Source organism: Podarcis tiliguerta (genome assembly GCF_965153285.1).
Source record: "Podarcis tiliguerta genome assembly, chromosome: 10".
Classification (NCBI taxonomy): Eukaryota; Metazoa; Chordata; class Lepidosauria; order Squamata; family Lacertidae; genus Podarcis; species Podarcis tiliguerta.
In genome coordinates this window covers 61,050,602-61,076,298 of record NC_139543.1, presented here as the reverse complement: position 1 = coordinate 61,076,298, position 25,697 = coordinate 61,050,602, and the positions used below count along the sequence as shown (strand labels likewise).

The following is a 25,697-nucleotide window of genomic DNA, read 5'->3' as shown; positions in this document are numbered from 1 at the left end:
AGGAGGAGGGCCTTCTCGGTGGTGGCACCTGCCCTGTGAAACGCCTTCCCATCAGATGTCAAGGAAATAAACAACTATCTGATTTTTGGAAGACATCTGAAGGCAGCCCTGTTTAGGGACGTTTTTAATGTTTGATGTTTTATTGTGTTTTTAATATTCTGTTGGGAGCCACCCAGTGGCTGGGGAAACCCAGCTAGATGGACAGGGAATGAATGAATGAATGAATGAATGAATAAATAAATAAATAAATAAATAAAATTATCATTATTATGCTGACCTTTAAAGCCCTAAACGGCCTCGGTCCAGTATACCTGAAGGAGCGTCTCCACCCCCATCGTTCTGCCCGGACACTGAGGTCCAGCTCCGAGGGCCTTCTGGCGGTTCCCTCACTGCGAGAGGCCAAGTTACAGGGAACCAGGCAGAGGGCCTTCTCGGTAGTGGCACCCGCCCTGTGGAACGCCCTCCCATCAGATGTCAAAGCGATAAACAACTACCTGACATTCAGAAGACATCTGAAGGCAGCCCTGTTCAGGGAAGTTTTTAATATGTGACATTTTAGTGTATTTTTCATCTTTGTTGGAAGCCGCCCAGAGTGGCTGGGGAAACCCAGCCAGATGGGCGGGGTACAAATAAATTATTATTATTGTTATTATTATTATTATTATTATTCCAACACAAAAGTGCCTGCTACCGGTACTCATGGGAGAGGGGGCACATATAGGTCTGGCTCACTGGACATCCCATTGCTGAGGGCTCACTCAACCCTGGAGCCACCTCCGCTAGCACTTAATTCTCTTGCATAAATTGGGAACATAGGAAGCTGCCTTACATCACTGATCCATCTAGCTCTGTATCATCTCTCCAGGGTCCCAGACAGGAGACATTCCCAGTTCTATCTGGAGATGCAGGGAATGGAACTTGGCATCTTCTGTACAGTATATACCTTCTGTATATGCAAAGCAGCTGATCTGCGGCCTTCCCCTTGCTGGGCCTTGGTGTAGGGTTTCATATGCTGAAAAGTGCTTTTAGAAAGTATTAATATCCTACAATAATACACCGTAAATAACAAGCACATATTCTGCAATATTAAGGTCACGCCAAGCCACAAAACAGGTGTCCGTTAAACTGCTTTATTGGAGAGAGAACAACGCTGCATAATTACAGATATTATTTGGAAAGTGCAAGCAGCACTGTGTGTTTCTGTTGCCAGCGAAACACAATTATTACAGCTTTTTTAGACGTACAAATATAAAAGGGTTTCTCTCCGTGCCAGATGGTTTGTGCGCAACGACCCTGTTAGGAATATTTAATTGTACTTCTCCAAAACTTTTAAAAAGAAGAATGAGGTAGAGTTTCCTTTCCTTTACCCAACCATTTCTCTCAACCATCTGCTTCTTTATGGTTCTTATAGGTTTCGTTTCTTTGTAAAAACACTCCGTTAACTTAAACATTTATAAAAGCAGGGACCTTTCTAAAGAGCTGGGTTCCTCTGTCGGCTTTTCTTCTTCGGGATGCCAAGAATGTCTGCGCTGTACTGGCAAGCGGAAAAAACGAAATGAACACTTCTCAAAAACTTTGGGGATTTGTGGCATTGGTAGTCCATCGTTTCATCTCTGATGCAGCAGGAAATAAGAGCTGTGTGGTACCCAAATCAGTCTAGATGAAGGTGGACAACCTGTGGCCTGAAGGGAAGGGCTGTATCTCAGTGGTAGAGCATCCATTCCTGGCATCTTCAGGTAGGTTCAATCCCTGGCATCTACAGGTAGGGCTGGGAGAGCATTGTCTGAAATCCTGGATGGCTACTTCCCATCAGTGTAGACAACATTGACCCAGATGGATCAATGGCAAGTTCTGATGTTCCTAAATTGACACAGGTGGCAAGGGAAGGAGGTAACAGAGAGGAGAGAGTTGGACGGTCCTTTACCACTCTAGGTTCTGACCACTAACTCTGGTAGCTGTGTACCACCAGCATGCAACCCTCAACAGAAACACCCTTTCCCACTTTAAAACTAAATAGAATTCCTCATTATGTCCAGACTTGAGGGAACTATGGTTAGTTCAAGCAAGCAAATCAGAAAACAACCCTGACTTGTTCGCTATCCAGCTTTGAAGATGAACCAGAATTTCTCTCACATGGATGGAAGAAGGAACTCTGGTTATTTTAAAGCAGAAGTAGATGCTTCTGATCACCCAGAGGAGATAGCAGGGGTCGTCCTAAGCCTGGGGCTTCTGAATGTAGAATTAAAACCATGGTTTACAGCTTAGCTGCTAGGTGGAGATCACATGTATAAGATCCCAGGTTGGATCCGTGGCATTTCTGAGTAGGGCTGGCCAAGACCACACCTGAAACCTTGGAGATCACTGGATTCAGGGCCGACACTATCAAGCCAACGTCCTAAATTATATCCGGAGCAGCTATATGTAGCTGCTGCCCTCTGGCATAATCTTAAGGTAGGGATAGCCAACATGATACCATCCAGATGTTGTGGATTACAACTCCCATTAGCCCCCACCAATGGTCAGAGTTGAAGGGCATTGGTGGTCCACAACATCTGGAAAGCACCACATTGGGATACTCCTGTCTTCCTGATGCTGTTTTGTACTAATTTGTTGGACCCAAACCTACAGAAGAGGAAGAAGAAAGAAGAACAGAGCAGGGAAAAAGGACATACACAAACAAAACTGGAATTGATCATCATTGTTTAAATTCCCACCACTTGCAAATCACACACACACGTGAGAGGGCTGAATCACATTTGATCAACCCAATTAAACATTAAATAATTGCAGCCAATTATGCAAATATCACACAACAATATTAATTTGTTGATTCCTTCTTTGAACAGCCCCAAACATTTCTAATGTTAGCCTATCTTATGTGTTAAACGACCAATTAGCACAACCATAACTAAGCGATGAAGAATGGGTAATTGCCTAGTTATGATGTACCATCCCCCTTGCTATGTTAATCCACCACAATTAAACAAATAGTGCACAAGGGAAGAAAAGACGCACAGATGTTCTTTTACAATCCATTATTAGCTTGGGGAATTGTGTAGCTTCTGCCTAAGCAGGAAGACGGAGTAGGAACGCGGGACAATGGGGCCTAGTATCTCAGTGTTGTCATTTATGTGGAAATAGATTTATTTGAGGAATTAGTATCTGAAAACCCAGTGCACTTCAAGCTATAGAAGAGTGCTGAGAAGAAGAAATGGGAAGGACGGCATTGGCTCAGTAGTGGCGCATCTACTTTTCATTCAGAAGGTCCCAGGTTTAATCCCCATCATCGCCAGGTAGGACTAGGAGAGAACCCCTTTCCTGAAACCCTGGAGAGCTTCTGCCCATCTGTGTAGACAATCTTGAGCTAGATAGAGCTGTCCGACAAGGCCAATTTCTATGTTCTAATGGTCTCCAGAAATTCACCAGGTTACTTCTGGAGTATAATAATAATACAAATTTATAATCTGCTCACCTGGCTGTGTTTCCCCAGCCACCATCTGATGCGAGGGCATTCCACAGGGCGGGTGCCACTACCAAGAAGGCCCTCTGCTTGGTTCCCTGTAACCTCACTTCTCGCAGTGAGGGAACTGCCAGAAGACCCTCAGAGCTGGACCTCAGTGTCGGGGCTGAACGATGGGCGTGGAGATGCTCCTTCAGGTATACTGGGCCGAGGCCGTTTAGGGCTTTAAAGGTCAGCGCCAACACTTTGAATTGTGCTTGGAAACTTACTGGGAGCCAATGTATGAAAACTGGGGGGGGGGGGGGCTTTTGCTGAATGTTCTCCACATGAGGAATAGCATTTTTCAAGAGTTCAGAAGAAGCTCAGAGATCAAAATAGAGAATCGTTTGCTGAGAAATGTCAGTCCGCTTAAGGGTGAATGAAACCCTCCTCTCAGTTCATATTGGTGGATGAACGAAACCATGGAGGAAGACTAGGAAGAGGGGTGCAAGCCCATTGTTTTCTTCAGCAATATTAAAATTATACTAAACTTTCTTAGTATTGCGTCTTCAGCTGCCACCTCCTCCCCCCAAAAAATTGTAGATGGTGATGTATTGCCAAATATCCACTAGCAAAGGAAGGCTTGAAATTCTCTGAACAGTTTGGGGCAAACTCAAAAGGAGAAAACTGGCAAAAACGTGTCAGAAATTTCCAATCAGAGAAATTTCAAATCAGCCCTGCTAATGCATTTCCTCCCCATGAAAGGCCCATACCAGTGTGGTAGTGCTCACCTGACTTTCTGGCAACCCAGTCACTGCTACAGAGTGGGAGGGAGAGGGCAGAAGGTGGCAGAGAGGTTGGTGCGGTGCGAAGCCAATCCAGCTCTCCTGCTGATGCGTTTGCACCATGCAGCCTTACCTGCCATTGGGTTTCCATCTCCTTCCCAGTAAAAACAGTGACTCACCTGTGTCAGGAGGTCGCACGAGCACCATTGCCCCAATACACCATCCACTACTGAACATAACTCAGCAATAGAGCATACTTTCCATGCAGAATGCTTCCTGTTCAATCCTTGGCCATTCCAATTAAGAAGAGTGCAGGTTGCAAGATTGCGTGAGACCTCTGGTTAAGACCTTGCAGAGCTGCTTCCAGTCTAGGGAGATAGCACTCAGCTGATCTGCCTGGACCCTTCTCAGCTTGCACGAAAGGACAACTTGGATACCCAAAAAAATTGCAGGACCCTGCATTGATCTCTACACAAGTTGCAATACTGGAAGATCAGAGTTCTAAACCCCAAAGCATAGCTGTCATTTCCCCCTTTTTAAAAGGGAAATTCCCTTATTCTGAATAGGATTCCTCGCAAGAAAAGGGGAAAGTTGACAGCTATCCCTCAAAGTGATTTGACACATATAGGTTCCCTGCTTCATATGTTACTGGTGGAGAGTGAGTGGTGCTACCTGGGAATTTTTAGAAACCAAAAAGATGCAATTTTTTAATGGAGAGTGTAATTGGTAAGTTTGGACCTGCCACACCAAAAATCAGGTGAAGTCACATTTTGGTCCACTATCTTGATTCAAAATGGCACCCGGCACCCAATAATCAGTGAAGTCTGTCACCCAATCTCGGGAACCCTTGTACTGAGTTTGGTGGAAATATGTTAACAGGTGACCCAACCTATGCTGAAAAATGGGCAAAGTTATGTGACAGTCATATTCCGGTCCAGCATCTTGAATCAAAAAGGCACCAGGTGTGCAAAGATTGACAAAGGCTGCCGCGTCCACCTTGGGAAACCTCATGATGAGTTTGGCAACAATATCCTGAGAGGTGAACAAACTTATGGCAAAAAATAGGAGTAGTGCCAGACTAGGAACCAAAATAAAGGGACCGCTGACCATTAGGTACAGTTGTGACCGACTCTGGGGTTGTGGCGCTCATCTCGCTTTACTGGCCGAGGAAGCCGGCGTACAGCTTCCGGGTCATGTGGCCAGCATGACTAAGCCGCTTCTGGCGAACCAGAGCTGCACAAAGAAACGCCGTTTACCTTTCCGCCGGAGCGGTACCTATTTATCTACTTGCACTTTGACGTGCTTTCAAACTGCTAGGTTGGCAGGAACAGGGACTGAAAAATGGGAGCTCACCCCATTGCGAGGATTCGAACCGCCGACCTTCTGATTGGCAAGCCCTAGGCTCTGTGGTTTAACCCACAGCGCCACCCACGTCCCTAGGAACCAAAATACCAGGGTTCAAATCCCCACTAAGTAAAGAAGCTTGCAGAATGACATTGGGCCAGTCACACACATTCAGCCTACCTTGAAGGGTTGATGAGAGGATAAACTGGAAGGATGGAACCAAGTATGAGACTCTGAGCTCCTTAGAAGAAAGGCAGCGCTAAATGGAATGAATGCATTATTATCCCTTGAAAATAGTTAGATATAATTCAAGACAATGGGATTCCAGTTATATTAATCTCCTGCTTTACAAAGATCTTGCACATCTTTCTGCTGTGACTCATGTGACAGATTTGTTTTCTTTTATTGTTCACGCTTTCGTGGAAACACTGAAAATACAGACAAAAGAAGGTATAGCTTTTGTTTTATTTTTTTTATAGGATTGTCACGCAATATCAAAATACTCTGCTGGTTTGAGTGTGATCTGATAAACCTCTTTTACATTGAAGAAAAGACCATTTAAAAACCAGGACCCTTCATCAATCACAGTCTAGAAAAACAACAACGGAAAACCTCGTACAGATTTTTTTAAAAAGCCGATTAACACAGATGATTCCAAGATATTCTAAACACTCCTGTAGCTACAAGGCTAAGACACAGCAGTGCACTCTGGTTAGACGCTGTGGGCAAGAGAGCAAAGAGGTCAGTATCGCACGTGTATGCACACAAAACTTCAGGAGCGTGTTCAGCAGTTTCCCTGCATGGGTACGCCAACTGCTTGTTTTTAAGAGTAGCTTGGGAAAGCTGAAGAGGCAACAGACGAGAGGCCTTGGGTGCATGCCTGAGAATTGTGTCTAACGTCCTGGTTATGTTCAATACAGAGCTGTTATACTAGACAAATAGCTGTGTTATCTTCGCGATAACTGAGCAAAACTAGCTTTTAGTGGGTACAAAGGCTGCGTCTGATGACAGACACAGGTTTCTCGTGAGAGCTTCTCTTGCAAAGCTTCCCTGCGAGTTTATTAGTGTTGTTCTCAATGAAAATGCACATTATTATATATTTAATAATAATATAATGTAGCGAACACATAACAGACTTTGATTCTTTTCTCCATATATTTTGATTTTCAAAAACCTGCATGCAGTGAAGATGGACGATGCAGATTATTAAATAAATTGTTCTATATTTCTTTAGTGTAGCTGGAATACTGACTGATATGACATGCTTTTTTTTTAATACCCCTTCCCCTCCTAGTGAATATCTATTTATGACAATATATTGTATTAATTTATAAGCTTGAGGGTTGGAGAGGACAAAAAGAGAGAAAATCCACATTATAGAATCATAGAATCATAGAGTTGGAAGAGACCACAAGGGCCATCGAGTCCAACCCCCTGCCAAGCAGGAAACACCATCAGAGCACTCCTGACATATGGTTGTCAAGCCTCTGCTTAAAGACCTCCAAAGAAGGAGACTCCACCACACTCCTTGGCAGCAAATTCCACTGTCGAACAGCTCTTACTGTCAGGAAGTTCTTCCTAATGTTTAGGTGGAATCTTCTTTCTTGTAGTTTAGATCCATTGCTCCGTGTCCGCTTCTCTGGAGCAGCAGAAAACAACCTTTCTCCCTCCTCTTTGTGACATCCTTTTATATATTTGAGTTATATATTATATATTATAGTTAGAACTATTATGGATCTTTAGATTAAAATGTAATTCTCAAGGAGTAGTTCTGGGCTGTTCAATGCTATGTCTCTGCTTTTCAGTAGTAAGAATTTTATCTGATTAGCCATAGGCCATAAGGCAGATAAAAGAAGATGAGAGTTAAGCCACAAATTTGGCTCTCTATTTGTATTAAATACAGAACCACGCATGGTAATGTGATTTTCCTTGTTTAACTGCGAAAAGCATACAAACTCATTTGATGTAACAACATTCTTCCTGTGGCTAAACTCAAGACAGATATTTTTTCCCCCAAATAGATCTTTATACAGAGGAACCTGGGTGATACAGTGAACAATGTCCTCTACAGCTATTCTACAAAATGCACAGAAACATTCTTCTAATGTTAATTTATTATTGGGGGCCATTCTGAAAGGCAGAGGACATAACACTGAACCTGCAAGCCATCATCCAGGATAAGAAGAAGAAGAAGAGTTTGGATTTGATATCCCGCCTTTCACTCCCTTTAAGGAGTCTCAAAGCGGCTAACATTCTCCTTTCCCTTCCTCCCCCACAACAAACACTCTGTGAGGTGAGTGGGGCTGAGAGACTTCAGAGAAGTGTGACTGGCCCAAGGTCACCCAGCAGCTGCATGTGGAGGAGCGGGGAATCGAACCCAGTTCACCAGATTACGAGACTACCGCTCTTAACCACTACACCACACTGGCTCTCAAGCCATTCTATTTCCCGTCTCCCTCTGGCTTTCCATCCCTTTCTCTCCCCACAAGTCAGTCAGTACTCTAGGGCCATCTGACCACCCTCAGTCCTAGCTGTGCTGTTTTGGGTCCCCACCCCTAGGTTTTCCATCTTTCTGCAACCCTTGGAGATCTCTGAAGCCTGCTGATACCTCCTCCCTTGAGCTCGGGTGGCGCCATTTTGGCAACATACGTTAAAGGCACTCGCCTCTGAACTCTGGAAATAGAGGTGACGATGAAGCAAAATTCTGAAACAACGAAGGGGAAAAAAAAACTTCTGACAACAAGCACAACCGCACAATATGAAAGGGTGCAACAACAAAGCATTAAGGTAATTCAAGGCACTCCATAATTGTTTTAAAAGTAGATAGGGAGGAGCAATGGTCAGAAACCAAAGATGATGTATCATGAGATTAGTTCATTGTGCTTGCTTGCTTCTAATGACAAGTGCTGTGCAAAGCCCACTGGCAGGCAGGAGGAAATGAAAGGCAAGGCTAATCTCTCCTCCTGCCACTTCTGTGGAATGTGTTAAGTGGCCCAACTCTAAGCCACATTTTCATAAAAAATCTAGTATAACAGGAGTGCACTGAAGGTGTCTTTCGCCTTCTTACCAGGTAACAATTCATCCTCTTCATAAACCTCCCCTGTTTGGTACTTCTTTTATTTTGATTTCTTATTATTACAGCAGTTTACACTATTCCTTCCGTCACCCTTGGAGGAGAGCTGGATACAGAAACAATTGCATCTAACACAACACATTTTATCAACATCAGTGTGGTGCTCCACAACCATTCTGGCAAAAATCAATGGTTTCTGTCTCCCGTGAACCTGAGATTGGCTCGGTTTTTTTTATCTCTTCTGGGCACAAGTTCATACCAGCGTAGCTAAACCACTGTCTCTCGGGATAAGAGCACCCCTTTCTCCTTCCCACAAAGTAGCCAACTTCCTTTCCCTTCCAAAGTATTTAAAGTGGGCATGTCTCCTACATACTCGCCAGAAGTGGCTAATGTGGTGGGATGGAACTGCAAGGCTAGCTTCTGGGCAGAGGAGTCGCTGATGCTTATCAGGAGAGAGGGGTGAGGTGGCCAGGAAGCCAGGCCTCACGAGAAAGCCAAGCTGCACCAGCTGGTAAATACTTGGGAGAAAGTCTCTAAAATCCAGCTGGGAGGAGCCATTTGAAGCATTCACGAACCAGTAAGCAAGAGTTCACAATTCTTGTTCAAGAGGGCTTCTCAACACTGGCAAAATCCCAGGTTTGCATGTCCGGCTTGCCTCAGGTAAACAGCATTTCCTTCAGGCTCACATCCCAAGTGGAGCATTTTGTAAGCGTGATGGATTTCTGTGAGAGAACGCATCTTGGACTGGAGCTACACATTCAGTGGTACACAGTGGGAGTGTGTGTCTCTGGGGGCACAAACCGCGCCACATTACCCTTGCAAAGCAGCAGAGAAGATGACCCAGAAGAGAACAATGGGCAATGATTGTTGCTTCCAGCCCCTTGCAATCCCCTCTCCTCTTGCCAGCTGCCTTTCCCCAGAAAAGCAGTCCAGGGAGAAGAGACTGCAGAGGAAGAAGAGTGCTTGAGCAAAGGGTTAAGCCCCCGAACCTCGTCCGCATCTTCTCCACTGCAAATTACTTCCCGTCCTGCCACTTTGCAGGGGAATATGCAGCGTCAACCACGGTTCTCAGATCCCATTTCTGCCCAATATGTGAAACAGCAGAGTTTTGGTCTTGGTTTGCGAGGCCGAATGCGGACACGCTCTTCTCTAGTCAAAAGGCACTCTACAGTTATGATAGTGGCCTTGTTCAAGTTATTCCTCTGCTCAACATTGAAATTCCTGGTGCGCCCCATCAAATGCTGCGGCCATTGGTCAAACAAGAAAGGAACTGGGGACCCTCCACCCCAGTGGTTAGGAATACTTGGAATAAAACTGAACAATGATCAGAGCACAATACACACTCAGGTGTCAAGAAGAAGAAATACACTGTGCTACATCTACCACAGATGGCACAAGAGCTTGTGCTTAACATGTGTATTTTAAAGAGAACACGGTCTGGCACTATCAACTTCAACTGGTCTTCAATAAAGTGGCTTTTAAAAAGACCCAAAAACCTTGCAGATAGAAAAACAGATAGGAAAAAAAACCCTCTCCAGAAATAGGTAGTCCCTTGCTCACCAACGCAGAGCAAAGTCAAACAAAATATTTTGTTCTCTGTTTGAGTGGCCCTGGGCCTCCCTGGATTTGCACTTTTGCAGGGAAAGGTTAATGTATGCAAACTTATCACCACAGCTACAACAGGACATTTTTACTTTAATTGAGATGCCAGGGGGTCAGAGAGTCCCACTGCAGTCATGGGAATAGCAGCTCACTGTTACCTAGGAGTTGTAACTAGCAGCTGAACAACCTAATCCACTTATGGGGTTTTACTTACAAACTGATTTAAACTTCTTTTAAAAGCACTTGGTTTAGTGCTGCTCGAACCGTATCACTTCAGGCTGCAAGCTCTGAATGCTCCCTGGCATTTTAAAAAAGAACAACTCCTGGACAAAAAGCTAGCATGTCAGGGAGATGTCTGTGCTAGAACTCTTCTCACTTTTGGGTGGTGCTAGACTGTTCAGGTAACTGCTGACACTGGGTGGGATTTAAGCAAGCCGTCTCCCTGCCACCACCTGTATTCCAAAGTGGTACAGTCCAGGGCATACTGTGTCCTGTGCTTTTGCTGAATATTTTAGGTGGTGATAAGACCAGAAAGGGGAGAGATACAGGGCATATTTCTAGGTGTTTATCAAATCACCAGTTAGAGGTAGGCTCTGTTAAAAAAGTGGCAGAGTTTAAAAGTTTTCCAAAATTTCACCCTTACCCTTTATAGGAAAATATACATATACATATATATATACTTATTAGGCTGCAGTCCTATGTACACTTACCAGGTATAGGATTGCAAAGTTTAGTTTCCAAAGCACTGCATTAGTGCAAAGTTCTCTGTACTATTTTATTGGCTATCTTACCTGCACCATTCAGTTGCTGCCCTGTGAAACTATGCTAATGTTAACTCAACAGATAACCGGACGGCATAATTTGAGCACCCCTAACACTGTAATAAGTAACTGATTTGGCAAGAGATGTCTTAAAGCTAACTCAGGGAGGGGTGAGAAAGGAGGTGAAAAATCTCATTTTTCAGATGGAAAATTCATTGAAGAGTGCAGGGAAAAAAGCAACCAAAGCTATTAGGGGCAACTCTACGAGGCAGTTTGCTGCAGACTCGGTGCTGCTAGCTACATGATTTCATCCTCACTGTCCCATATTGTTTTCCCGTTTAATCCTCACTGAAAGTTTGCATGGGAAAAGCCCAACAAAAACGGTAAATGTGGATTGCGTTTGGATCGGGGTGAGCGGTGAGATGGAAGGGCATTTTAATGAGGATGTCATTGTGTGTGGAGGTTGCACAAAGCTTGCATCACTGAGCAGCGCTGAGTGCGCCATGCACATTCCACATTTCGGTGGAAGCATCCAAATTTCAGAGCCGTGAACATACGGACAGTACTGGAGAGATGCAGGAGAAGGAGAAGCTGAGAGGGGTGCAAAATGAGAGGAAGGGGTGGTGTGAACCTTTTTTCTTCCAGTCTCCTGCATCTCCCAGCTCTAAAAGGCCCATTAGATGTTAGAGATGAGGGCAGCATGGTCTCAATCAGGATGGTCAGAAAGCAGACCGGGATCTACAAGTGTTTGTGTCTGCCATTTGTTCTAAGAGAGGCAGGAACCAAATGGCTTTGCATTCTAAACTAGAATCCCTGACCTGTGGTAGATCAGATTTGGCTCATAGGGTATAGAAGATAGTGAGCTGCTGAGCCACCATTGTGCATCTGCCCCTACGTTGCAACGACCTCAGGTCAGTGGACCTTGCGGTTCAAGTTTGGAGACTTTCCAACATGTCAGGATGCCTGAGAGAGCGCCTTGTTGGCTCTTCCAGTTGACTACGGCTGTAGTCAGATGAGCAGCTTCCCTCTTCAACTTGGCTGGCCTTGGCAGTGTTACAGGTGAGGAGGGGAGCCAGATGGTGGAATGAATTATGGGACTCCGCAGCCACTTGCTTCCGGGGACAAGCTGCTGCAGAAACTACAAAGAAGTGGAACGCCCAAAGGGATTTTAATGTTTGTTGGGCTGTGTGACAGCCACATTATCTGGTAACTGGCTCAAAATGTAATGGATGGGGAAGCCATTGCACAGTGGAACCTTGCTCCACCCAACGGTTTAGTTCTGCACAATACTTCACAGAGCTGGCCCAAGACATTTTGCTGCCTGAGGTGAAGGGCAAGATCCTGCCCCCTTCCCTTGCAGGCAAACTGTCGGCTGAATGTGACTTAGAATCATAGAATCATAGAGTTGGAAGAGACCACAAGGGTCATCGAGTCCAACCCCCTGCCAAGCAGGAAACACCATCAGAGCACTCCTGACATATGGTTGTCAAGCCTCTGCTTAAAGACCTCCAAAGAAGGAGACTCCACCACACTCCTTGGCAGCAAATTCCACTGTCGAACAGCTCTTACTGTCAGGAAGTTCTTCCTAATGTTTAGGTGGAATCTTCTTTCTTGTAGTTTGTATCCATTGCTCCGTGTCCGCTTCTCTGGAGCAGCAGAAAACAACCTTTCTCCCTCCTCTATGTGACATCCTTTTATATATTTGAACATGGCTATCATATCACCCCTTAACCTCCTCTTCTCCAGGCTAAACATGCCCAGCTCCCTTAGCCGATCCTCATAAGGCATTGTTTCCAGGCCTTTGACCATTTTGGTTGCCCTCCTCTGTACACGTTCTAGTTTGTCAGTGTCCTTCTTGAACTGTGGTGCCCAGAACTGGACACAGTACTCCAGGTGAGGTCTGACCAGAGCAGAATACAGTGGCACTATAACTTCCCTTGATCTAGATGCTATACTCCTATTGATGCAGCCCAGAATTGCATTGGCTTTTTTAGCTGCCGCGTCACACTGTTGGCTCATGTTAAGTTTGTGGTCAACCAAGACTCCTAGATCCTTTTCACATGTACTGCTCTCAAGCCAGGTGTCACCCATCTTGTATTTGTGCCTCTCATTTTTTTTGCCCAAGTGCAATACTTTACATTTCTCCCTGTTAAAATTCATCTTGTTTGTTTTGGCCCAGTTCTCTAATCTGTCAAGGTCGTTTTGAAGTGTGATCCTGTCTTCTGGGGTGTTAGCCACCCCTCCCAGTTTGGTGTCATCTGCAAATTTGATCAGGATGCCCTTGAGTCCATCATCCAAGTCGTTGATAAAGATGTTGAATAAGACCGGGCCCAAGACAGAACCCTGTGGCACCCCACTAGTCACTCTTCTCCAGGATGAAGAGGAACCATTGATGAGCACCCTTTGGGTCCGGTCAGTCAGCCAGTTACAAATCCACTGAGTGGTAGCATAGTCAAGACCGCATTTTACCAGCTTCTTTACAAGAATATCATGGGGCACCTTGTCAAATGCCTTGCTGAAATCAAGGTAGACTACATCCACTGCGTTCCCTTCATCTACCAGGCTTGTAATTCTGTCAAAAAATGAGATCAGGTTAGTCTGACATGACTTATTTTTCAGAAATCCATGCTGACTATTGGTGATCACAGCATTCCTTTCTAGGTGCTCACAGATTGTTTGCTTAATGATCTGCTCCAGAATCTTCCCTGGTATTGATGTTAGACTGACTGGGCGGTAATTATTTGGGTCCTCTCTTTTCCCCTTTTTGAAAATAGGGACAACATTTGCCCTCCTCCAGTCTGCCGGGACTTCCCCTGTTCTCCATGAATTCTCAAAGATGACTGCCAGTGGTTCTGAGATCACATCTGCCAGTTCTTTTAATACTCTTGGATGCAGTTCATCTGGCCCTGGAGACTTGAATACATCTAAACTAGCCAAGTATTCTTGTACTATCTCCTTAGTTATTCTGGGCTGTGTTTCCTCTGCTGAATCATTTGCTCCAAATTCTTCAGGTCGGGCATTGTTTTCTTTATCGGAGAAGACTGAGGCAAAGAAGGCATTGAGGAGTTCAGCCCTTTCTGTGTCCCCTGTTTGCATTTCACCATCTTCTCCTCTGAGTGACCCCACTGTTTCTTTGTTCTTCCTTTTGCTACGAACATACCCATAGAAGCCTTTTTTGTTGCTTTTAACCTCTCTAGCAAGCCTGAGTTCATTCTGTGCTTTAGCTTTTCTGACTTTGTGTCTACACGTGCTGGCTATTTGTTTGAATTCCTCTTTGGTGGTTTCCCCCCTTTTCCATTTTTTGTACACATCCTTTTTTAATCTTAACTCAGTTAAAAGTTCTTTAGATAGCCACCCTGGCTTCTTTAGGCACCTTCCATGTTTCCGTCTCATTGGTATTGCCTGAAGTTGTGCTTTTACTATCTCCCTCTTAACAAACTCCCAGCCATCATGAACTCCCTTTCCTTTTAGTATTACTGTCCATGGGATCTCACCCAGCACTTCCCTAAGTTTTATGAAGTCGGCTTTCTTAAAGTCAAGAAATTGAGTCCTAGTATGCTTGGCTGCTCCTTTCCGTTGTATAGTAAACTTCAGAAGAGCATGATCACTTGCGCCTAATGATCCTTCCACTTCTACCCCATTAACCAGGTCATCGACATTGGTTAGGACCAGATCTAAAATGGCTGTTCCTCTTGTTGCTTCTCCCACTTTCTGGACAATGAAGTTGTCTGCAAGGCCAGTGAGGAATCTGTTTGACCTTATGCTCTTGGCTGAGTTTGACATCCAACAAATATCTGGGTAATTGAAGTCCCCCATTACTACTATCTCCCTTCCTTTTGCATGCTTGGCCATCTGTTCCAGGAAGGCATCATCTATGTCCTCCGTTTGGCTTGGGGATCTATAGTAAACTCCCACAATGAGGTCACTATTATTCTTCTCTCCCTTAATTTTGACCCAAATGCTCTCACTTTGGCTTTGAGGTTCTAAATCTTGGATCTCTTCACAGGTATACACATCCCTGACATATAACGCCACTCCTCCTCCTTTCTTGTCTGGTCTGTTTCTCTGAAATAGATTGTATCCCTCCATTTTTACATTCCAATCGTGGGACTTATCCCACCAGGTTTCAGTGATGCCTATTATGTCATATTTAGTTTGCTGTACCAAGAGCTCAAGCTCATCTTGTTTATTTCCCATGCTTTGTGCATTAGTGTACAGACATTGAAGTCCATTAGTCATTCCCCCGTGTCTCTTATTTAAGGATTTTTTCCTCCCACCACTAGGTCTGCTTGCTGTTTGCTCCATTTGGTCTATGACATTTGGATGATCATCTTCATCAATTAATAGACTCCTACCTTCAGGAGCACTGTCTCCCTCCCCCGCATTAGTCAGTTTAAAGCCCTCCTGATGAGGTTTCTTAGTTTTTTGGCAAAAACATTCCTCCCAACCGTTGTGAGGTGCAGCCCATCGCTTGCCAGAAGTCCATCCTCAAGGAACTGCAGTCCGTGATCTAAGAATCCAAACCGTTCCTGTTTACACCATTTGCGAAGCCAGCTGTTTACTTCCACTATTTTCCTCTCTCTCCCTGGGCCCCGTCGTTCAACTGGGAGGACAGATGAGATGACGATTTGTGCATTTAATTGCTTCAATTTCCTGCCCAGAGCCTCGTAGTCTCTTTTGATCTTCTGGAGGCTATTGCTTGCAGTGTCATTGGTTCCCACATGAACCAAGAGGAAGGGGTATTTGTCAGTGGGTTTTATGATTCCTTGCAGTCGTTCAGTTACATCTTGGATCTTGGCCCCGGGGAGACAGCACACTTCCCGAGACATTTTGTCAGGCCCACAGATCACTGCTTCTGTTCCCCTCAGTAAGGAATCCCCTATCACCACTACACGCCTTCTCTTAGGTTTGGTCAGGGTTCTTCCGTGAGCGGTCCGTTCCAAGGTCGCCTGCACATTCCCTGAGGACTGAGTTTTCTGCTCATCTTCATATACGTGATCGACTGTAATGAGGGAGAGATCCTCAAATGGAGTCTGCTCTTCGTCTTCCATGCTAGGGGAGAGGACCTCAAAGCGATTGTGTATTTCTAGACAATCAGAGAGAACCCTGGGCCTCCTACTTCTTTGAGTCACGTTTCTCCACATATCGGGCTCCTGTGTTGGTGAACTAGCCGCCTCCTCAGGGGAGTCCCCTGTCTCCTCCTTGGTGGAGACGGTGTGCTCTGTTGCTTCCAAGAAGAGCTCCAGCTCTCTAATTCTTTGGAGCGTAGCTACACGTTCCTCCAGTTGCTGGACTTTGTCTTTTAGGAGGGCAATCAACATGCAATTGCTGCACGTAAAGCTGCCTGCAACCTTTGGCAAGATGGCAAACATTGCGCAGGAACCGCAGGCGACTGCAGCTGTTCCCTCCCCCTCCATCTTGAGAATGTGTCGTTGGGCTTGAGAGTAGCTCCCCTAAATCTAAAAGATGGTTCAAACTGCGCGCGCCGATAGGCGCGCGCCGCTGCCCTGCAAACACTGATAAGCTCCTCCCACAGCTAATCACCTGCCTCAACAGAAACCCTGCCCTACTTCCCTACTAGTAAGGAAACTGCACACAAAGACAACAGGCTAGCTTAGCATGCACAGCTCTGCCCTCTAGCACTTTGCCAGTACCTGCAGCTTGAGGCAGCTGCCTCAAGATGCCTAACGGTAGGGCCGGTGTCGATGACTGTGGAAATCACTTTCAGTGAGGGAGGAAAAAAAGAGGTCATCTGAATCCACTCAAGGCATGGTGTCATTGGGCACCGCAGAAAAATCTGATCCTATCCTTTCTTAGAAGGATCCACAGCTATGAGGCATGGCTTTGGTGACCAACACAAAGAAGTAGGAAACATACTAAAGGAGATCCCACTGAGTCCAGGGGAAATGTTTCACAACACCCCACCCCCCAAAATGAAGGCAAGATACATCTCTATCTTGAAGATCAATGTTGTGATCTTCCAAGGCTGGAAACAAAGAGAAGACTTTCTCTGAGTAATTTGGCAATTGGGTTGCATGGAACAGCCTAGTCTGTGCTTTAGAAGTTAAGTAAAGTCGTATTTGGCTTGCACTGAAGAGCAGTTGAAGAACATTTTTGATTAAAAACACACCTGTCGACTGTACCAGGGACACAAGCGAAACAAAGCAAACCGTTCGGGGGGGGGGGGAGAGTCTATTGCTTACACTAGCACCTCTACCAGAAGACAGGTTTCTACTCTAGAGCAAAAAATCACAGTAGAAAAATCAAAAACGGTTTGTGTTCACACTCCCTGTCACGTGGAAATAATCACCCTCCCAGCCCAGGGACAAAGTGATAAACACACAGACTACTCTACACGGAGCTACGGTAAAACTGGTCATCGCTCAGGTGGTACTTCAGCCTGCCTTGTGATGTGGACCGAAGGTCTGGGCCTTCGCCGCTCTTCCCCGCTCACGACACGATGACCGCCCACTCGCTGTCTTCCCTTCCGTACTGAAACAGAAGTAAGGAGAGTTATAAGCATCAGCACGGCACAAGGGTTAAGTAGAGAGGGTCCCCAAACAGCAGGAAAACCACAGCCAATGGGACACCTCAGTAGCGTTAAGAGGCAACGAAGGTAATTAATACAACATGATTCAACAGTGGCACATAAGGAACACGTGAAACAGACTCATGTTAAGCACACAGAACAGGTTCACAGCGCAGCCAAGCTCCTAACAACCGCCACTACTAAACAGACTGAAAATGCAAAATATAAATACCGTATTTTTTGCTCTATAAGACTCACTTTTTCCCTCCTAAAAACTAAGGGGAGATGTGTGTGCGTCTTATGGAGCGAATGCAGGCTGTGCAGCTATCCCAGAAGCCAGAACAGGAAGAGGGATTGCTGCTTTCAATGCGCAGAGATCGCTCTTGCTGTTCTGGCTTCTGAGATTCAGAATTTTTTTTTTCTTGTTTTCCGCCTCCAAAAACTAGGTGCGTCTTGTGGTCTGGTGCGTCTTATAGAGTGAAAAATACGGTAAATTGTGGAACTGAATCTAAGAATAACATATGGTGGAGTTGTTGAGGAGATCTCTGGATTTTATCTTGTTTCGTTGCTTCATGGGAGAAACAACAACGTGGAAATGATGGTTGGTAGTTGATCGTAACCCTCTGGGCTGCTTAAGTGCCTCTTTTAAAAAAACACCACCACCACACATATGTTGTGTGATGCGAATGGTCAAGAGGAACTTAACCAGCAGGACTGGTCCAAATGGGGTTTGTTCTTCCACAGAAGCTTTTGACACAGAAGTCAAAGTTAAGACGCAAAATGGGGATGCTGCTTGTATAGCCAGGTTCAAATACCCACCAGTGCATGGCTTGTATCCTGGAAACTGACATTAGAGGCTATTAAAAACTCTGGGCATTGGTGGCTATTGAAGGCGTTAGGGGTGACGACGATTGTAGAAGCTCTCTGCCAGCCAGCTTGTTGCCTGGTTGAGCTCAGGGAAGAAAATACCACCCCTCCAAAGAAAAAAATGTGTTGGCAAGCACCGGGCGCTTAGAACACTGTTTGGGTTTTTGCTTGCGTGTTCACTATCATGTTTAAATGTGGCCCTAATCTTGGAACAGAGACAAGGAACCTATTGCCCCCCAGAGGTTGTTAAGACGCCAGCTCCAAACAGCCCCAGTGGACAGTGATCACAGCAGGAAGTGACCTCTCCAGAACACGGAACGACTCTTTTCTTATTTATTTTTTGGCTGAGATCTCCTGGGTGACGCAGACGCCATTATGCTGTTGAATGCGCATGCATACTCCATCTGTTTCCCTCCCAGCGACCCACCCCTTCTGCACAGCCCCGGGCACTGACAACCCATGCTACGTCACTGACCTCAAAAGACCATACCCTTTCAGAAAAGGGGAGGGGAGGAGAGAACACTTTGTTTGAAGGAATGTTTATATCAAAATCTTTCTGCACACGGAGAGCTGTCACTCCCCGTGCAAGGAAAGCGATCACATCAGGAAAGAGACCTCCTACCATGCCATCTCTCTCACATGGTAGTTTTCCACATGCGGATGATGAATGAACCCTTAAAATGAAGAATCTTCCCAAATACACATTCTGAGATGGTGTATTTGTGCAAGAAGACTGCACCACGTTGCAAACAGCATAGCTGAATCCGCTCCGTGGATATTGCTGGACCTAACTTCCACATATTGCAACTGGGATGTCAGACATGAAAGGAACTACTCAGCCATCCCTCCCTTGCATTGTTAACGTAGAAAATAAACAAAACTCTTACTTGGATATCACTCAGCTGGTTCAAGAAACGAGTAGCTAGTTGAGGTCCGTTTTCCATGGTTGGAATGTGCAAATGCTATGGGGGAAAGAGAGACTTGTGAGTAGACGCTGGCCGACGCATGCACGCGATCCGTCCTCTCCTGCTGATATAAGGGGGAGGGTGTAGCTGGAGGAGGCAGAGAGAGGCTCTATGTATGACTGACAGCAGTTGACCTTGAAGGCAGGAGGACTCTGCAGGAGTGTGTACCAAACACACAAACCATCCCTGAAGAGGGAACCGATTGCAAGGCACGTGGGGAATTTATTGGTAAGAGGCAGGAAGTTAACTCCATAAACAAGGGGACATACCGTATTTTTCGCCCTATAGGACGCACTTTTCCCCCTCCAAAAATGAAGGGGAAATGTGTGTGCGTCCTATGGGGCGAATGCAGGCTTTCGCTGAAGCCTGGAGAGCGAGAGGGGTCGATGCACACCGACCCCTCTCGCTCTCCAGGCTTCAGGAGAGCCGCAGCGCCAGCCCCACAAGGTCGGGGGACAGCGGGGAGGCGGAACGCTGCCATCCGCTGTCCCCGGACCTGGTCTGCAGGCGGGAGGTGGGGAGAAGAGCGCTTATCCCCACTGCCAGCCCCGCAAGCTCCGGGGACAGCTGGGAGGCGCAGGGCGTCTTCCCGCTGTCCCCGGACCTGGTCTGCAGGCGGGCGGCAGGGAGAAGAGCGCTTCTCCCCTCTGCCGGCCCCACAAGCACCTGGGGGGGGGGGGAATTCCTTTATTTTCCCCCCAAAAAACTTGGTGCGTCCTATGGGCCGGTGCGTCCTATGGGGCGAAAAATACGGTAATTGTGAGAGGTTTTGCAACTAAAAGGGGATGGATAGTGCCAGGGTTGCAGGTTCAATCCCCTGCATATTCTTGCATTGCAGGGGGTTGGACGAGAAGATCCTCAAGATCCCTTCCAACTCTATGATTCTATGTTCTAAAACCAGAAAACCAAGACAAAACCAAGACCGTCCTGGATGAAGGCAGGAAACGGACTGGCGTTTAGGACAAGTAAGCCATGCCTGTCGTGAATTCTTTGCGGCGCTTTAGCAGAAATGCTCAGAGTTCCAGGTTCTTCAGTGCAGTACAGTGGTACCTCGGGTTACATACGCTTCAGGTTACAGACGCCGTTAACCCAGAAATAGTACCTTGGGTTAAGAACTTTGCTTCAGGATGAGAACAGCATGAGATCCTTCTGGACCGTCTAGAGGGGCTGGGAGCTGGGGGCACTGTTATACAGTGGTTTCGCTCCTTCCTCCTGGGCCGTGTTCAGAAAGTGGTGGTGGGGGATGAGTGTTCAGACCCCTGGGCCCTCACTTGTGGGGTGCCTCAGGGTTCCGTCCTCTCCCCCATGCTTTTTAACATCTATATGAAGCCGCTGGGAGAGATCATCAGGGGGTTTGGACTGGGTGTCCATCAATAGGTAGATGATACCCAGCTCTACCTCTCTTTCAAATCAGAACCAGTGAAGGCGGTGAAGGTCCTGTGTGAGTGCCTGGAGGCGGTTGGAGGATGGATGGTGGCTAATGGATTGAAGTTGAATCCTGACAAGACAGAAGTACTGTTTTTGGGGGACAGGGAGCGGGCTGGTGTGGAGGACTCCCTGGTCCTGAATAGGGTAACTGTGCTCCTGAAGGACCAGGTGTGCAGCCTGGGAGTCATTTTGGACTCACAACTGTCCATGGAGGCGCAGGTCAATTCTGTATCCAGGGCAGCTGTCTACCAACTCCACCTGGTACGCAGGCTGAGACCCTACCTGCCCGCGGACTGTCTCGCCAGAGTGGTGCATGCTCTAGTTATCTCCCGCTTGGACTACTGCAATGCGCTCTACGTGGGGCTACCTTTGAAGGTGACACGGAAACTACAACTAATCCAGAATGCGGCAGCTAGACTGGTGACTGCGGGCTGCCGCCGAGACCACATAACACTAGTCTTGAAAAACCTACACTGGCTCCCAGTACGTTTCCAAGCACAATTCAAAGTGCTGGTGTTGGCCTTTAAAGCCCTAAACGGCCTCGGCCCAGTATACCTGAAGGAGCATCTCCACCCCCATCGTTCCGCCCGGACGCTGAGGTCCAGCGCCGAGGGCCTTCTGGCAGTTCCCTCATTGCGAGAAGCAAAGCTACAGTGAACCAGGCAGAGGGCCTTCTCGGTAGTGGCGCCCGCTCTGTGGAACGCCCTCCCATCAGATGTCAAAGCGATAAATAACTACCTGACATTCAGAAGACATCTGAAGGCAGCCCTGTTCAGGGAAGTTTTTAATCTGTGATATTTTAGTGTATTTTTGGTTTCTATGGAAGCCGCCCAGAGTGGCTGGGGAAACCCAGCCAGATGGGCGGGGTACAAATATATTATTATTATTATTATTATTATTATTATTATTATTATTATTATTATTATTTAGCTAAAGTGGTGCTTCAGGTTAAGAACAGTTTCAGGTTAAGAACGGACCTCCAGAACGAATTAAGTTCTTAACCCGAGGTACCACTGTATATTTATTGTGAGCTATATACACAAATATCTACAGGCTATAATACACGAGCAGTTCATACAGTCAAACAGAGTACCTGGCTGCACCTTAAAGCAAATAACTCTCTCTCTCTGACCACACTCCTCTACACCACCCCTTATTGCTGGACAGGTTTCCCTTTTAAACCGATGACAGCCAGTCAACTGACAGCACATTGCTGCTGAATCTTTCTGACCCAGAACTTCCATAGAAAGCATTGCAGTTACATCAGCTAGCAAACTCAAGCCAGCAGACTTACTATCTCACACAGCATTCTGTGAATCCGGCAATGCCTACTTCCTTGACTTGAAGGTGCATTTCCTGCATTTGGACAGCAGGTGGAACCACAGCCCATGCAAAGGTCTGTACTCCAGGGAGAATTTTTCGGATAGCGACAGACTTGTTTATTTATTTATTCATCTATCGGATTTATATGCCACCTTTCTTCCAAGGTGCCCAAGGAGGTTTGTTCGTTTATTTATTTAAATTATCAACACAAGCAAAAGGTAATCTGAGTGTTAAGAAGCTGAGGAAACCAGCTTGCTGGCATGGGACAACTTCGAAAACATCCCTAGGGCTGACTTCCTGATAACCCTCAGTGCAACATGTGTCAAAAGTTACATAGCTTTGCCACAGCAAGAAGAATAGCGTCGTTTTTGGCAGAAGACGAACTGCAGCTGTGTGGAAGCAGTGCTGCGTGCCACATGTAGAGGGCTGAACAGATCATGGGATCCTAAGATTGTAGAGTTGAAAGGGACCATGGGGGTGATCTAGTCCAATGCGGGAATCGTAAACGATGCCTTCTTAACACCCCTACTGGTCAGCGAGATTCTAAGTTAGGAAACAGGGCCTCCCTTCTGAGCTGTTAACAGTGTTTAACTAGAGTTCTTCCAAAGTTCCATAAGGAAGCTGATTTGAGAGCTAGATGGTGAAAAGTGAAATATAAGACCAACTACAATTCCTTTACGGATCTCCTTGGGAAATCCCTGACACATGGTCAACAATCCTGCTTTGCGAAGCTGAAAAAGAGCGCTCGCCCTCACCTCGCCAAGGTATAATATTGTAGAAATGGGGCACACAACGCAAGCCGTCCCAGCACCAAACATCTCCTTCACTCGATTTTCCTTCAAAGCAGCTATCAGGTCGCTCATGGTGACGTATCGCTCTGACACCTTGAATTCTCCCTGTGACAAGGTAGAAAGGGGAGGAGCCAAAGAAAGCGTTACTAAATTATGAAGATCCATTTCCGTTGCTTAAAAAGCGAATAGCTTACTTATAGAAACACGGCACAGTGCCTCCAAATGGGCGCTTAATTAATTCCTTATCAAGATGAGAAAGCGCCCATGAAATCTTACAGGCCAGCTTGATAGGGATTGTGGTGTTTGGTTGCTCGCTGGAAGCAAGAGTGCAATGCAGTCTTCCTTCTGCTCACCAAACGGATCACAGCCTATAGCTTGAGCAGCAGCTCGGAAGATGTTCCCTGAGTTTGCAGAACGGCTCAGAACAGAGGTCACCACATTTGCAAACTGGAAAAAAAGTGTTGTAGGTACCACGGACATGCTGCAATTGCACACACATGCACACACACCGATTCCCCTCGTTCCCTCCGGCATCCAGACTTGAAAAAATGTCTTTTTGCTCCCCACCCCCACCCCACCCTAAGCCTAAAGCAGGGGGTGATCTTCCTGGAAATTGTAGCTGGGGAGGCAAGAGTTAAGCTTCCCAAGCGTGATTTCAGTGCCGGAGGCTTGGGGGAATGGGAGCCTGGCTTAAGAGACTAACAGCTACTACTAGCCACTACTTTGTGGCTTAGGGCCCTTGTATTTACGGGACTTGTATCTGGGACGCGGGTGGCGCTGTGGGTTAAAGCCTCAGTGCCTAGGGCTTGCCGATCGAAAGGTCGGCGGTTCGAATCCCCGCGGCGGGGTGCGCTCCCGCTGTTCGGTCCCAGCGCCTGCCAACCTAGCAGTTCGAAAGCACCCCTGGGTGCAAGTAGATAAATAGGGACCGCTTACTAGCGGGAAGGTAAACGGCATTTCCGTGTGCGGCTCTGGCTCGCCAGAGCAGCGATGTCATGCTGGCCACGTGACCCGGAAGTGTCTTCGGACAGCGCTGGCTCTTGGCCTCTTTGAGTGAGATGGGCGCACAACCCTAGAGTCTGTCAAGACTGGCCCATACGGTCAGGGGTACCTTTACCTTTTTATTTACGGGACTGCCTCTCCTGGTCTGCCCCGCACAGGACCTTAAGGTCCATGAATAATCATAGTTTAGAGGTCCCAGGCCCTAAGGAAGTCAGATTATCCTCCACCAGGGCCAGGGCCTTCTCAGTGATGGCTCCGACCTGGTGGAATGCTCTGTCCCATGAGACCAGGGCCCTGCAGGATTTAACCTCCTTCTGCAGGGCTTGTAAGACAGAGCTATTCAGCCTGGCTTTCAATTTGAACTTAGCCTGATGTTTTATTCCCCTTCCTTCCCCCTCCTCCCCTTCTTATGAAGATTACCCGCTCTGGGTTCCCACAGCTAATTCTCCCCTGGTCTCCTCGCTGGCTCAAATAGGACTAATTTAGCCAGCTAGCCCTGGTGATCATCTAATGTTTATTGGATGGATTTCCCCCCTAAATTGATTTTTGAATTCTGAATTTATTGTTATTCACGTTTTATACTGTATTTTATGCTGTTTTTTTGTTTTCATCAATTAAGTGTTATAAATTTGTTGTTAACTGCCCTGAGCCCAGTTTTCTGAACTGGGAAGGGCAGGGTATAAATAAAAAAATATTATAATATCATTACTATTATTAGATAGATGTCAAAACCTGGAAGCAAAAGACACAGTGGGCACCTACCCACTTGCTCGCCAAATCCAAAATGCTCTGTCTTGTCACGCCAGGAAGAATGATGCCGTCTAGGGGTGGGGTCGCCAGCTCATCTTCTGTCAATACAAAACACGGTAGATCAGCATTGAAAGAAACTAGTGCCCAGACGTGACTGGATAGCTCAGTTAGAGTGTGGTGCTAATAACGCCAAGGTTACAGGTTCGATACCTGTCTGGGACAGCTGCGTATTCCTGCGTTGCAAAGGGTTGGGCTAGATCCTCAGGGTCCTTTCCAACTCTATACTGAGGTGTGTGTGTGTGTGTGTGTGTGTGTGTGTTGTTGTTGTTGTTGTTGTTAAAAAAATGACAATGGAATAAGACATTGGGAAGGATGAAACATTTTGACTTCTGGTATGGATGGGTGATACCATGAAATCCTTGGTTTGTCAGGCAGAATCTGACCCCAATCTACCTTTCTCCTAGATTTCTGAGGGTTTGTTATTGTTATTTAATAAATTTGTATACCGCAACTTCACCCGCAGATCTCAGGATGGTTCATAACATAAAATACAACACAAAAACACAGGTGTTGGGAAAGATGGAGGGCACACGGAGAAGGGGACGACAGAGGATGAGATGGTTGGACAGTGTTCTCGAAGCTACCAGCATGAGTTTGACCAAACTGCAGGAGGCAGTGGAAGACAGGAGTGCCTGGCGTGCTCTGGTCCATGAAGAGTCAGACATGACTAAACGACTAAACAACAACAGAAGCAGGAGTCGCATCCATTGCTCTGCCCATTTATACACCTGGCCCCACCTGCTGACATGCCCCCCCCCCCAAGTTGTGCATGAAGCGAATGCCGCCCTCCAGAAGAAAAAGAATATTTCCCGCCGCTGTTTTAGGCCACCTGATTTCTGCGCTGTCCCCTCCAGAGCAGTGCTTATCTGCACAATGGTGAATTTTAATCAGGACTTGGTGAAAATGCAGCCCACAGCTTCGCTTGCAAGGAAAAAGAAAGACGTTTCCAACTCCGTAAGCGATAAAACGAGACTCTGC

At 46.4% G+C, this 25,697-nt stretch overlaps 1 protein-coding gene across 2 annotated transcripts in view; it reads right to left on the bottom strand.

The window, feature by feature from the left end:
- Nucleotides 1-8,849: 8,849 nt before the first annotated feature.
- BCAT1 (branched chain amino acid transaminase 1) overlaps nt 8,850-25,697 on the bottom strand; it is a 71,484-nt gene continuing 54,636 nt past the window's right edge. The window contains exons 8-12 of one of the 2 annotated variants that reach the window (XR_014502652.1): nt 24,672-24,757; nt 22,872-23,012; nt 19,288-19,362; nt 16,575-17,496; nt 8,850-12,386 (exon numbers count right to left, since the gene is read on the bottom strand). Coding sequence is in view for 1 of the 2 variants with exons in the window: in XM_083402325.1 (XP_083258451.1) it covers nt 17,455-17,496; nt 19,288-19,362; nt 22,872-23,012; nt 24,672-24,757 (344 nt within the window). In the remaining variant the exon portion in view is untranslated. Of the gene's footprint in view, nt 12,387-16,574; nt 17,497-19,287; nt 19,363-22,871; nt 23,013-24,671; nt 24,758-25,697 lie in introns of those variants that run through there. The other variant, XM_083402325.1, reaches the window with a different exon arrangement.